This window comes from Ammospiza caudacuta, chromosome 1 (assembly GCF_027887145.1).
Source record: "Ammospiza caudacuta isolate bAmmCau1 chromosome 1, bAmmCau1.pri, whole genome shotgun sequence".
NCBI classification, from domain to species: Eukaryota; Metazoa; Chordata; class Aves; order Passeriformes; family Passerellidae; genus Ammospiza; species Ammospiza caudacuta.
In genome coordinates, this window is record NC_080593.1 from 26,347,169 (window position 1) to 26,360,376 (window position 13,208).

The 13,208-nt window shown below is 36.5% G+C and overlaps 1 protein-coding gene across 1 annotated transcript in view; it reads right to left on the bottom strand.

The window, feature by feature from the left end:
• COL28A1 (collagen type XXVIII alpha 1 chain) overlaps window positions 1-4,474 on the bottom strand; it is a 58,096-nt gene extending 53,622 nt beyond the window's left edge. The window contains exons 1-5 of the mRNA XM_058812752.1: window positions 4,356-4,474; window positions 3,516-3,671; window positions 2,477-3,036; window positions 1,799-1,819; window positions 1,104-1,160 (exon numbers count right to left, since the gene is read on the bottom strand). Of these exons, the coding sequence (XP_058668735.1) occupies window positions 1,104-1,160; window positions 1,799-1,819; window positions 2,477-3,036; window positions 3,516-3,648 (771 nt within the window). The 5' untranslated portion in view covers window positions 3,649-3,671; window positions 4,356-4,474. The remainder of the gene's footprint in view (window positions 1-1,103; window positions 1,161-1,798; window positions 1,820-2,476; window positions 3,037-3,515; window positions 3,672-4,355) is intronic.
• Between the last annotated feature and the right edge of the window lie 8,734 nt (window positions 4,475-13,208).

The window sequence follows — 13,208 nt, forward strand, 5'->3', positions numbered from 1 at the left end:
GTGACACAACATTCATTTAGCTAAACCCATTCTGGTATTATAAGGTATCTACAAATACTTTTTTAAACAATATTCAGTGATAAATAAATTTTCTACAGAGCATCTGAAAAATCTAATCAGGAAGGCATTACAGAAAACAAACACAGTTCTTCCTTCCCATTTCTCAATTAACCACCACTATCTCATCTTCTCTGCTTAGAAAAACTGTACAGAACAGTTTAGGGTCAATATTCAGCAGCCCTAAGGAAAAAATTACTGCACCTTTTTTTGTTTCTCTTTGGAGGATCATGATGGTTGGGACTAAAAAGTTTGGTGAATACACATCTATATAACAGACTACATTTAAAAATTTGAGATACAATAACTTAAAAATTCTTGGATCTAAAATTTTAAATTGCAAACAGAGGTTCTGGTGCACATTATCCAGATGCACATTATCCACAAGGATTGAATGATAAGCCCTGGTGTCATAACCTGATAATGGTATGGCTGACCCATTGGAGAATAGGGAGAAAGGAAAAAACTTCTGAATGTAACTTGCTTGTCTCTGGGGAACGATTAAAGACAGAAAAATGGTCAGAGAGGTCACGCACTGTCTGAACTCACACTTCTCTGTTCCTTACTAGAGCCAAGAAATATGTGCTGAAGTGTCACAAGAGAAAAGAGAGAGTTGGAGGCAGAGTTTTAGACCTTTCCTCATACATCTATTTCCCTCAGACTTTTGAACCTTTACCCCTTACAAAAATAGAAGTTGGTGGTTGGTGAAAACCTTTGTCTAATGGATCTTTTCTTCCCCTTTCCTTGCAAGATTCAAGAATATCGTTTTTATTTGGGCTCCAAAAGCAACTATTTATCCACAGTGTTTTATTACCCAATAATAAAAACATATTTTCAAGATAGTATCTGATTATGGATAGATTTTTTTTTTCTGACCTCTTTTAACAGTGGCCTTTCACTACCAACACAACATGCTAAAAATCAATCTTTTTGCAGTGCATGCACAGCTAATGTCTTGTTCACTTAGTAACCAATAAAGTACAGTGCAGCTTTGATCTTTATTAAAATTCAAATTCTTGAGCCTACTCAAATAAACACATACTTACTTTTTCACCTTTGTCTCCTTTTTCTCCCTTTTCACACTCACAGGTCTTCTGCACACACTACAAGGTTAATGGAAAGATAAAGGAGAATGTTTTTCAAATATATTATTTCAAAATTTTTAAGCGAAAAAATTTGGTTTTGCCTAGTCACAGATGAAATAATAGTGGAATAATAGGAAATAAATGATATTCTAATTTATTTATTTCTCACATAATCATTAAACTTCCATATAGAGCAATGAACATCCATTACTTGATTTATTTATAACAAAAATAAATATCTTACTGTAGTGACTGTAGTCACTGTAATAAATACAAATGCTTAAGATAGCATATACATAGTCAACAGTACTGTGAAACCTTACATAAATTTTGAACCATTTAACATTGCTATTGTTTTCTAACAAGACCACAAATGAATTTGCATATCTTGCATTAGACCTATTCCACTCTTGTAGGAAGAGTTCTTTATGTCTTACTATTGACACTACTCACTAATGAGCTAAAATCTAGATTTCTCAGGAGAAAGGACAGAAGAAATGCAGGAAAGTTAAAAAAAAAAAGTAATCATGGTCAAAAAATTTAACCAGAGATGGAAGGTTGATTAATCTTCAAGTATAGTTTTGTTATAGAAGAAGCAGATTTTGGGAAATCTAGTGCCAATAAGAGTAACCAAACACAAAGCTCAAAACACCTACCTGCTTCTGTAGCAAGGCTTCCTAAAAATGAAATAAAAAACCTATTACTTTAATATAGATATGATTTAATTTAACAGAGTACTAATTTTTCCTCTCTAGTTTATAGACTCCCCGAGGTGAATGGTAGAGATGATAAATACCTTCATCCTTCATTCTTTCCTCAAAGGGGAGAGAACCAGTCTGTGGAACTACTCACACAGAAAGGAGTTCTTGGTAGGAAGAGAGGGTTATTCCAGGTGACACACAGTGATTAGACAAGACATGAGAATTAATGGGATAGCTAAACAGACGGTATTAAGGCACAGTGCTAACAACAGGGACTGTGAAAAGACTTCCTAATCAGAGACCTTCTTTTAGAAGGCCCTACAAACAAAATATGTAGGGGAAGGACTCAGTGATTATGCATGAGATCAAGCCACCTTCTAAAGTATTTTAATATGCTCAGAGAAACACTCTCTGTGCTGGGATATGTGATCAGAACAGCTGAGCTACTATCATCCAAGCACACAACTCATTGCAGAGTGACTGCCAGAGGGAAGCTCCATCTGCCCTGACCCCTGCTGTAGCAGAGAAGGGACCACAAAACCCTCTGCACTGTCTCCAGGGCTTACCTAACCAAAATTAAATGAAATCTACCAAGGATAGACACATGACAAGATTAACATCAGCATAACTTACCAGTTCCAATGCTACATCAACTACCAGATTCTCATCATCCAGGCACAGGACACGTTCAGAGGACGAATCACCAGATATCATGCGCAATTTTTGTTTTTGGACTGCTTTCTTAGAAAGGCCAATGGTAACAAAATGTATCCCAAGACTTCTAGCTGTTGTGGCTATACCCTGGACATTAGGGCTGTTTGGGTGATCCACACCATCAGTCATCAAAAAAGCCACTTTCACACTTCTCTTACGACTTTCAGTTTTGAAGAGATGAGTGGCATTTGAAACTGCATAATAGGAGTAAGTGCCTTGGCCAATAAAGCCCAGAGAACTGATTTTCTCCTTAAAATTCTGGACATTTTTCCAGGCTGTAAATGGATGATCAATGATGACTGTGCTGCTGAACTGCATACTTGCTAGTTTGACACTATACATGTGGGACTTAACTGGCTTCATCTGGAAAATGCTGTCAGTTATGTTATGAACAAAATTCTTCTGTATATCAAACAACTGATTTTTGGCACTTTCTGAACTGTCTATGATAAAGACTATATCAATGAGACACTCATCACCTGTAAGGGAACAAGAAAGTTACATCTATGAATGATGGGAACACCTGCACAACAGATTTCAGATAATTCTCTGCAAAAAATAATTTTCCCAAAGATTCCTCTGTCTTCCCAGTAAAAATTCTAAGGATAAATTCCACTGTAAAACTCCAATAAATTCTAATGAAAATGGTTAAGTTAGGGTCTTGATGGGATTGTTTTAGTATTTTAGTTGATTTTGTACAGAAAATCTACCACATACAATTTCAAACAATAAATCAGGTTTCTTATAATTTCTCTTAAGAGACATGCATGTCCATGAAAATCATTGATCAAACTGGAATTCATCTCCAAATAGTCAAAAAGTATTTTCCAGCCCTCATAATCAAAATAAATCACATTTTACATATTCACACGGAAGTTATCAATTACTAAATAATTATGCTAAAATGCATGGATACATGCAACACAGTCAAGCAGAAATTTTAAGAAAATGGTTTTACCTTCATCTTTTGGTGTAGGAGAGTAAATATTCTTTCCTCTTTTTCTGTTTTGCCCATGTACTCTCTGGTTTGTTATCACAGCCAGAAGTATAAAGTAAAAGAAAAAACATTTTTTCCTCATAGTGACTTTCATCCCAAATAGACAACTTTTCCTTCCTGTTAAAAGTAAAAAGCCACCTGTGAATACCTCATTAATAGAAGTAAATAAATAAATAAATAAAGATACTTTAAGTACATATTTGTGGGAACCATACTTCTAGAGAAAATATATTAAAAACACTTATAAAAAGTAATTTTGTAGGTAGTTTAAGCACAATAACCAGCAATACTTCAACTGTAGCTCACATGGATAGTAGAACCTGTTTATTACAGATGAAATATGGGTATAGCACTGCCTTTTCCTTCTTAACAAAAAGCCTGAAGCATGAGTATGAACAATATATTCATCTAAGAAACGGGAGCTTAATAATGAAATTCAATAAAAGAATATATTATTAATATTACATGGATGTTACAGAATATGTGCAGTATTTTTCATAAGGATTATATTCTATTATAATGACAATATATTGATAAAATTAAAATTAGAATATTTAAATGAGTGATTCAACATATTTTTAGAGATTACTGAACTAAATTAAATACTGAATTAAAACTGATTTACACAAAAAAGCATGTGATTTACACAAATTAATTTTAAATATCATTAATAATATAGACAATATGTTAAATGTAAAAATCCTTCCTAAATCTTCTTTTCAAGTCCATCAAGCAGTTACATATAGCAAAACCATAAGTGCAGTCCTCTAAAACTAGAGAGGAAATAACAAAGTCTCTTACCTTTGAAGGCATCCAGAAAGCAAATTGTGGATTAAAAATTTTCAGTGTAGAAAATTTGTCCTGTAGGTCATACTGGAAAATACCATTTGTTAACCAAAATAAAGCAATCTACAAATAAATACCCTATCCACTTGTAAATTATCTTTTATTGCTGCTGTTTAGTTGGCCAAAGTTCAAATGAAGACAGTTGGGCACTTGGCCAGTGCTGAGCCAGAGACTGAGCCATTTCATTAAAGGGACAATGTCAGTCTGGGAGCACAAGGGTTTTCCCACTTCAAGTAACTGCACTTTTAAATTTAAAAACCCCACTCTTAGACAACCTACATCTTTACCTTTCACTCTGCCAGTCACATGTCTTCAGCTTGTCTGTGTTACTGTTGCAGCACTGGCTAGATCAGAAATGTGAGAGCAGTACATCACTAGCAGGCTAGAACTGAAGTCTGACCTGATGGTTTGAGAGTCTGCCAGGACTGCAGGACTCAAAGGTGAAAACTGAAGTAGCAATGACAATAATAAAAGACAACTTAAAAAGAAAAAATTCTTCTTGAGCTGGTTTCCTCAGAAATTCTTCCTGCTTTTTAAATCCTCTGAGGGATCAGACACAGACATGGTTTCTAAAAGGCAGTCATGCAGGCAGCTTTCAGAATGTTGCATGGAAATTATATTTGCTCTATCTACTGGCAGGCTTCAGAGTAAAATTTTGTTATCACAGTGTTAAGTAAAAGCATGGGGTGAGAGAAAGCATGCCAATGATAAGCCTCAAGGAATCAAAACATGCCCCAAGGGAGTTAAGTGCTAATGCCCAGCCGAATTTCCTCTAGACAGACACTGCCTAGCAGGCAAGACATCCTTCAGCACCCTGGTCACAGGACAAAATCACAGAATACCCTGAATTGTTAGGGACCCACAAGAATGTAGTCCAACTCCTCGCCCTGCACAGGCCAACATCAAAAATCACACCATGTGCCAAAGGAGTTGTAGAAATGTTTCTTGAACTCTTACAGGCTTGGGGTGTGACCACTTTCCTGGGGAGCCTGTTCCAGTGTCTGTCCTGGCTGCCAGGACACACTGTCAACTCATGCTCACCTTGCTATCACCCAGGACCTCTACAGCCCTTTTCTTCTTGTTCCCCAGTCTGTCCTTACATGCAAGGTTATCCTGTCTCAGGTGCTGAATCTGGGACTTCATGTTAAACTTTATACAAAAGGTGATTGCTGAGCCCTCTAATTTGTCAAGGTCTCCCTGCAGGCCCTCACTGATGGAGTCAACAGCTCCTCTCAATTTAGTAACATCAGCAAATTTACTTAGTATACCTTACAGACCCGTGTCCCAATCATTTACAAAAAATGTTGAAGAGCACAGGGCCGAAGATAGAGCCTCCAGAACCCCACTAGTGACAGGTCACCAGATTACCCTGTTCACTGTAACCCTGTGCCCCTGAGTCTGTTGCTCACCCATCACATGATGTGTTTATCCAGTTGTGTGATTGATATTTTGTCCAAAAGCATCCTGCGAGAGACAGTATAAAAAAACTTTACTGAAATCCAAAAATATAGTATTAACTGGCTTTCTTTGATCAGCTAGGTGGGTTACTTGTCATAAAAGGAAATTAACTTAGACAAGCAGGATATTTCCCTCATGAAGGCATGCTGGCTGTGACCAATGATGACTTTGTTGTCCTTCAGGAGTTTTTCACTACTTCCCAGAATAATCTTATCCATAATTTTACCAAGCACTGATGTGAGACTGACAGACCTGTAGTTATCAGAGTAATTGTCTAGATTTTCTTGAAAATTTGGCCAACATTTGCCAGCTTCCAGACGACTGAAACCTCTCCAGATTCCCAAACCATTGAAAAATCCTTGACTGAGGTCTCACAAGGACATAATTCCTTTGAGTACGATGGAATGAATCCCACCAGGCCCTATACACTTAGCAGAATCCAGCTGCAGCAGTAAATACCACACTGGTTTAGGGTTGGCTGGGATATATTGACTAGGAGCTTGTAAGTAAGCCAAGTACATTAAGCTTTTACATAAGCAGAGGACATTTCCTGATGATTTTAAAAAATGTGGTTAAAGGGAAAGAATAGGGAGGAAAAGAATAAAGCACAACTGACCAATGTCTTCATTAAGGTCAATACAAACATCCTTCATGTAGCCTGGGTGCATGCTCTCTCTATTGATAGACTGAACACTTCCTTAAGCACTCCCTTTCTGCTTCTCCAAGGCTATATCCCTTTATAGACACTTTCAGCTAGAAATACACCTTTGCCAGTACCATTGTCTATTTGTGTGTGCTGTGAGCCATGAGGATGATACCATATGTAACTTTAACTTAATTGAAGGGTGAGACAAATATGAAGGAATTCAAAGAGATCTTAGCTCTTAGCAAAGATGGAGATAACACTAATCTGTTTCTGTTGCTGATTTTGGCTGGGGCAGAGTTGATTTTCTCCACAGTAGCTGGTATGGGGCTGCTTTGGGTTCATGCTGGAAACAGTGCTGAAAATTCAGGGATATTTCAGCTGTTGCTGAGTAGTGCTTATGCAGGGTCAAGGCCTTTTCTCCTCATCTCACCCCAGCAGGGAGTGGGCTGTGGATGCACAAGGAGTTGGCAGCGGACACAGCCAGGACAGCTGACCCCAGCTGACCCAAGGGATATCCCAGACCATATGCTATCACAATCAGGATATAAAGCTGGAGAAAGGTTGCTTGTGGGGTCAAGGCTCAGTGACTGACTGGGCATGTGCCAGCTGGTGATGAGCAATTGCTTTCATTTGCACCAATTTTGTGGTTTTGTTTCTCTTTGCTATTTTCCTTTTCATTACAATATTATTATTTTTATAGGTTTAAAAAATTAATAGGTTAATTAATTGGAAAAAATTAATAAACTGTTGTTCTCTCAACCCGTGTGTTTTCTTATTTTTACCTTTCCAATTGTGTTCCTCCCATCCTGATGAGGCTGGGGTAAGCAAGAGGCTGTGCAGTGCTTAGCTGCTGGCTGGGGTCAAGCCATGACAGGTTGCATGTGAGACCTTTGCCCTATGACTATACACAGTACCATTCCCACACAGATTTGTCAGTCTGTTCACGCTCTGTTAACATGGAATGTACTGAAGGAACATGCTGCTAACAGAAAAAATCCTACATGCCACCACTGCTCACCCTCTTCACCCAGTTCAAGTGAGGAAGGACTTGCTGGCCCAGCAGCTGCAGCCTCATCCTAAAGGGCTTCCTTCCTAGAAACCTCTACATTGTCTCCTATCAAATATGTGTCATCTTTATTGAGGCTAATTATCTTCATTAAGTAAATGCTGCCTTCATTACACAGGGAAAACAAAGATTTTCAATGGAAGACAATATTTTACACTAAATATCTGTTAGTACAACAAATGATAATTATTGCTAGCACCCAGCATCTGTTGTAATAGAGACACTGGTGATGATCAAACATTTCATTAGCAACAAATTATTCACACAGATCACTCATACTGTTACATACTTATTCTTACCCTTAATGCATGCTCAGATCAAGACTGCAAACAGCCTATCACATCAACAGCTATGGAAAAAAAACCACTTTTTCCAGCAAGTTTTATCTGCACTATGTGTTAAAACAGAATTGAATGAATGGATTTCCAGATGTGTTCAAAGATTTCTCACTTTATTGAAGGACCTGCAAACATGACTTTCATCTGGCAGAGATCAGAAAATGTAAACACTTATGATTTTTAGACATAAGAATTTGACTAGTCAAACATACATGTACCCTGGTAGAAGCACATGCTATATTTGGATAGTAATGGGGTCAAGTTTGGTTGCATTTTCTGTCTAGAACATCTGTAAATCTGTTACATATTAGTCTGTAACTGGTCTCTGGGATCAGCATAAGCTCTTCTTCACTTCTTACGGTGTTTTGAAAGTACAGTAAGAATCTTGACAGTTTGAAAACAGGGTTGTTGATTTACAATTCAGAGCTTTTTAAATTTTTTTTCACTAGTAGTTTGTAGTATATATTTTCATAGCTTTGTAGTACATATTTTCATAGCTTTGTATTTACTTAGAATTCAAATTTGATGGAAGTAATGCCTCCAGATTTACAGCACTGTTTTAACATTAATACTTCCTGCAAAGCTTGTCAGTACAGCAGTGTTCCAATGGCTGCCCTGAACCACATGCTCTGAACCAGATGCTCAGCATATTCAGCTGCCAGGACTAATGAATCTGTCTAAAGGCACTCATTATATGACCATACTAAACTCTAGTCTGCAAGAAAAAAATTTATCTGTACAACTCATTTTGTGTTGCTAGTGAATTTCAATAAAAAGCCTTCAATACCTGCTTACATGCTAAGTCATCTCTTCTACTGGAAAAAACAATGTATATCTTTTGTTCCTGGTACATACCTGCACTCCTTGAATAGTTCCTGCTATTCTCATCACTGAAACTCAAAAGATGGTAAAGGAGAAATAAAAAGAGAGAGTTGACAAAGATAAGAAAGAGTTTCTGTATGAAGACAAAGTAAATCATGATTCTGTTGCTTGAAAAGCCACAATGGAATGCCAATGTGATACAATCTATACAAGTCTGAAAGAAGGTGAGTACTCTAGAGTATATGAATGTAAAATGTCAGAGGAGTTATACTATGGGTCAGTTGGTTTGATGATATCAATCAAAACTCACTGCCTTAAATTTATATTTTTTTGCCCCAGTGTGCTCTTCACTCAATAAGAATGACAATAATTACTACAAAGAATAGCAGATATTTTGTTCTCTGGCTAGGAGACATCACTAGTAGGTGCAACTTGAAATAAATATTTTAAACAGTTTTTTAAAATCAGTGTTCCTAGTACTAGCTGTATATTGACTCAGTGCTGTTGTTATTCATACACTGTGCAAGGAAACTTTTGATTACTTGACTTTTAAAAACCAGATTGCAGTAAGTGTGTCAAAAGGATCACTTAGTTGCTGAATATTTAAGCTATGAAGACATTTATGCTATTTAAATCCTGCCCTCTGGTGTATCCACATGATAATGCATAATGATAGTAATGATAGTATGAATGATAATACTTCATACTGGGTGCCTCATTCAGCATTTAATCATTTATACACACCTAGTAAAGGAGGCTACTGTCTAGGCAAAACATTTGTGCCCTTGTAATAGAAGGTGGAAGCTAAAGACCAAGATACTAAAAGACTGAGAAACACTTTGAGGAGGGAGGATATGTCCTGAAAAATTGGTTTTACTCCTTAGCTCCTACCTGATCCTGAGATTCAAAATACCCATTTCACACATTCCTCTCTTTTAGATACCCAGGTTAAGAGCACCAGTACATCACAGGGACCTCCTGAGTACTGCAAAGATAATGAAAGCTAAAAGTGAATGTATTGGCAAAGCAGTATCAGCTGCTGAAGTAAGTACAGTTCTAGGCTGTCAGAGAAGCGAAATTACTGTCTTGTGTTACTTACGTAGCATTCATCTGAGAAGTGCTTGGCATTAGTAATAAGGTGAATTATTACTTATATTTGTAAGAAAACAGAGCATGGATCAAAATGGTAACTGTTTACAACAGATTCACTTTACTTCCTGGCAGTCCCATTTCTGAAATTCCACAGTTTCCATTTGGACTAGGCTCTCTTTGTTTTCCTTAAAGAAAAGACAAACACACACACACCCCCAGTGGCCAAAACAGAAAAAAAAACCCCAAACCAAACCAAAAACCACAAAAACCACAACTCCAAAAAACATCCAAAATTCCAAATTTAGAATTATCTGTGAATTATCTGTGTAAATGTTTTACTTTACTAACAGCTTAAAGCAAAGATGGCCAAACGTGTTGCCATTGCAGCACCCATTGTGTAGTCACTTTGTGGCTACAAAAAATTGTTGGTTTGAATAAGGGCTTTGGTCAGGCTCAGCAACGTGGAATATTGTTAAAAAACAGCATATTTCATTTTCAAATTCTTTAAACAACCTTTGTATATCCTCTGTGCTTCTGTTTATCATAACATATGATAGAGCTCAAGCTGAGCTCTCTCTCTAACAGCCTATAGTGATCAAAACTGAAGAGTTACCTTTTATTTCATGAGTTTTCCTAGAAGACTACAAGCTTCAATATATAGAAAGCCTTGTCCTCTGTCACATATATCCCCTGCTCTATCCTTCTAAAATCACTTCCACAGATCAGTTTTTCAGTTAATAAAATGCAGTAGTTAACTTCAAAAAAACCCAAATGTACCTGTGATATTCTTGCTGTACTTATTCCAATTCCCCTTCCTCACATTTCTATGCATCCCACTGAAAAACAAGTAGAGCAACCACCAGTAACATTAATGGAGTAGGTGAAGCTGAGAGTTTTTGCACACTTATCCAAGCCTGTGCAGTTGACAAAGGCCATTCTGCCATCAACAGAAGAGTCACCTTCCTTACTTAAAAGGATTTTTGTTTTGAATACCTCAATTAATGAATGACCAAGGTGAAAGACCTGGGGGGCCAACTGAACCTACTGGATCCTCTGAACCTTTTTCGCCTCGAAAATATATGGCATTTGAATACAGTAATTTGCATTATGTTTTTAACAGGGAATTGTATAAAATTAAGAAAACCCAACATACACAAAGAAAAAAAGTATTATCTAGGCAAACAAAAGAATTTTCAGTAGAATACTAAAGTCTGGAGGAAACAGTCTTGCAACTTGTGCCCATGACCTTGGCAACCACGCTGCTGAATGTAATTTGGAATCTTATAAAGAGACATACATTTTACATAGACTGAGAGATTTGAACTCCACCTTCAAACTCTCTATGTAATGAATACTTTCTTCTCTTACCAAAAATCAGATAAAGCAATACTACCAGGTATGCCTCATGGCATGGAGAAGTAAAACACTATATGTGAAACAGTCTGCTAGGCTCCATCAAGCTTCTGCAAGTTTAAGTAATCAAAACCCAAGCCAGCAGTAATGTTAAAAATAGCAGTAATGGAATATGTGCTTTTTCTTAAAGGAAGAGCAGCAGTAGACTTAGATAACTAAATTAATAATTGACATGTCTTTAAACCCAGTGTTAACATTGCATTGCAATATACAAAACTCCAGCAGTACTGAGGTGTTTCTGTGTTCCTGAAATGATTTAGCTATTTTGGACAGACATGACACAAACATAACAAATCCCAAAGATTAACATAAACTAAACAAAAAGCTAGCTTTCCAGGAATCAAATATGAAAAAGCATAACAAAGCTATAGGAAATCAAATATCAAAAAAAAATATTAACTAACCTTGGTATACCTTGACCTCTTATGAATTTTAATGTTTCTTTAAAGAAGAAGATAAGTTCAAATTGGAGTTTCACTGCACAAAGCCTCCATAGCATTAAAAATTCTTAAAGCACTCAGAGATTTGTACATAGAGCAAACTTGGAATACTGTGCAGTCAGAGCAAAGAAAAAAATATATACATCATCAATAAAGAGAAATTGCTTAAAATAGTTTGAGATACTACGGCATAAAAGCAATTGTTACATATAAATTCACATTAGAAATAAGCAGATCTTACAAGGAATATAACAGGGACTGATCATAAGTGCAGGCAACGTTTGAGAGGCCAAAAAATGTAGGATTAAAATGAGACTTTATGAAAGTCAAGCTGAATTAGATCCTTAATGATTTGGGGGTTTAAATGTGTAAGTGTTTATTTAACTGTATCAATTACAAGAAAAAACAAAACATAAAAATCACTTGTTATGCAATGGTGATGAAGAGATTAATAATCACCTAGGTACAACCTCAAAATTAAACAAATATTCTGTATTATTTACAAATAAAGATGCTGCTATTGGACAAAGATGCATATGTGGAGACAGCTAGATGCAAACCAAAAGGGTAAATCAGGGCATGGAAAGCAAAAGCAAAGATCCAATAGCTTCAAAGGTTCAGAAACCTTAGAGGAATTCACAACCTCACTAATGAAATACTGCTGCAGTATTTATTTTGAGATCAGCACAGGAAACATAACTTCTGCATGTGGTGGAATGATCAAATATAAAACATCAACGTCCCAGAAGTTCATGTAACATTTCTAGTAACTGTGACACAGTGATCCCTCGGGTGGTAACATTCTTTTGCATCCTGAAACACCAAATAGCTCTTATGTTTCTATTAACTTACTTTGTACCTGCCATTGCACTAACAGCAGCTACTGCTTCAAAATACCATCTTTCATTTTTAACCTCTCTGAATCTCTCCTGTGCCAAAGACACAGGAACCAGCTCTTCTGTAGCTCGTGCATTTGTTAGCAGTTTATTCAGATCTTCATTGGGACTCAAGAAATGAGCAGGATATCAGATAGTTAAGCTGCTGATTCCCTAGGACCTGAAAACTTACCCTTAGCATCGAAGTTAGATGATGTGATTATTGCAGGTATTACCTACATTTATAAACTGAACTCCCATACTTTGCCATGGAAAAATGTTATGAATACACAATCTGATTTTCATCTCTGTTAGAAAAAGAACCACCAGTGATTCTTGGAAATTTTGGTGATTCTTAGAAACAGATGTGAAAAAGTCACTATGTTCCCCTTCAACAGCTGCAAAGGAAACGGAATAATGAAACTGAAACAGATAAACATGAAAATCCAGTCTGCCAATTTTGCCTCTGACATATGATAGACCACTTAATCTGAATTACTTTTGTATTTTCCCACATGGTTTGGTCTATTTTATTTATCAAAACTGCTGGGCTCTTAAATCAGCTCGTTTTATGAAGAAAAGTGCTTTTTAAATGGAAAGAATATTACAACAAAATCTAAAACAACTAGTTGTTGCAGCACTAAATGACATTTGTGGC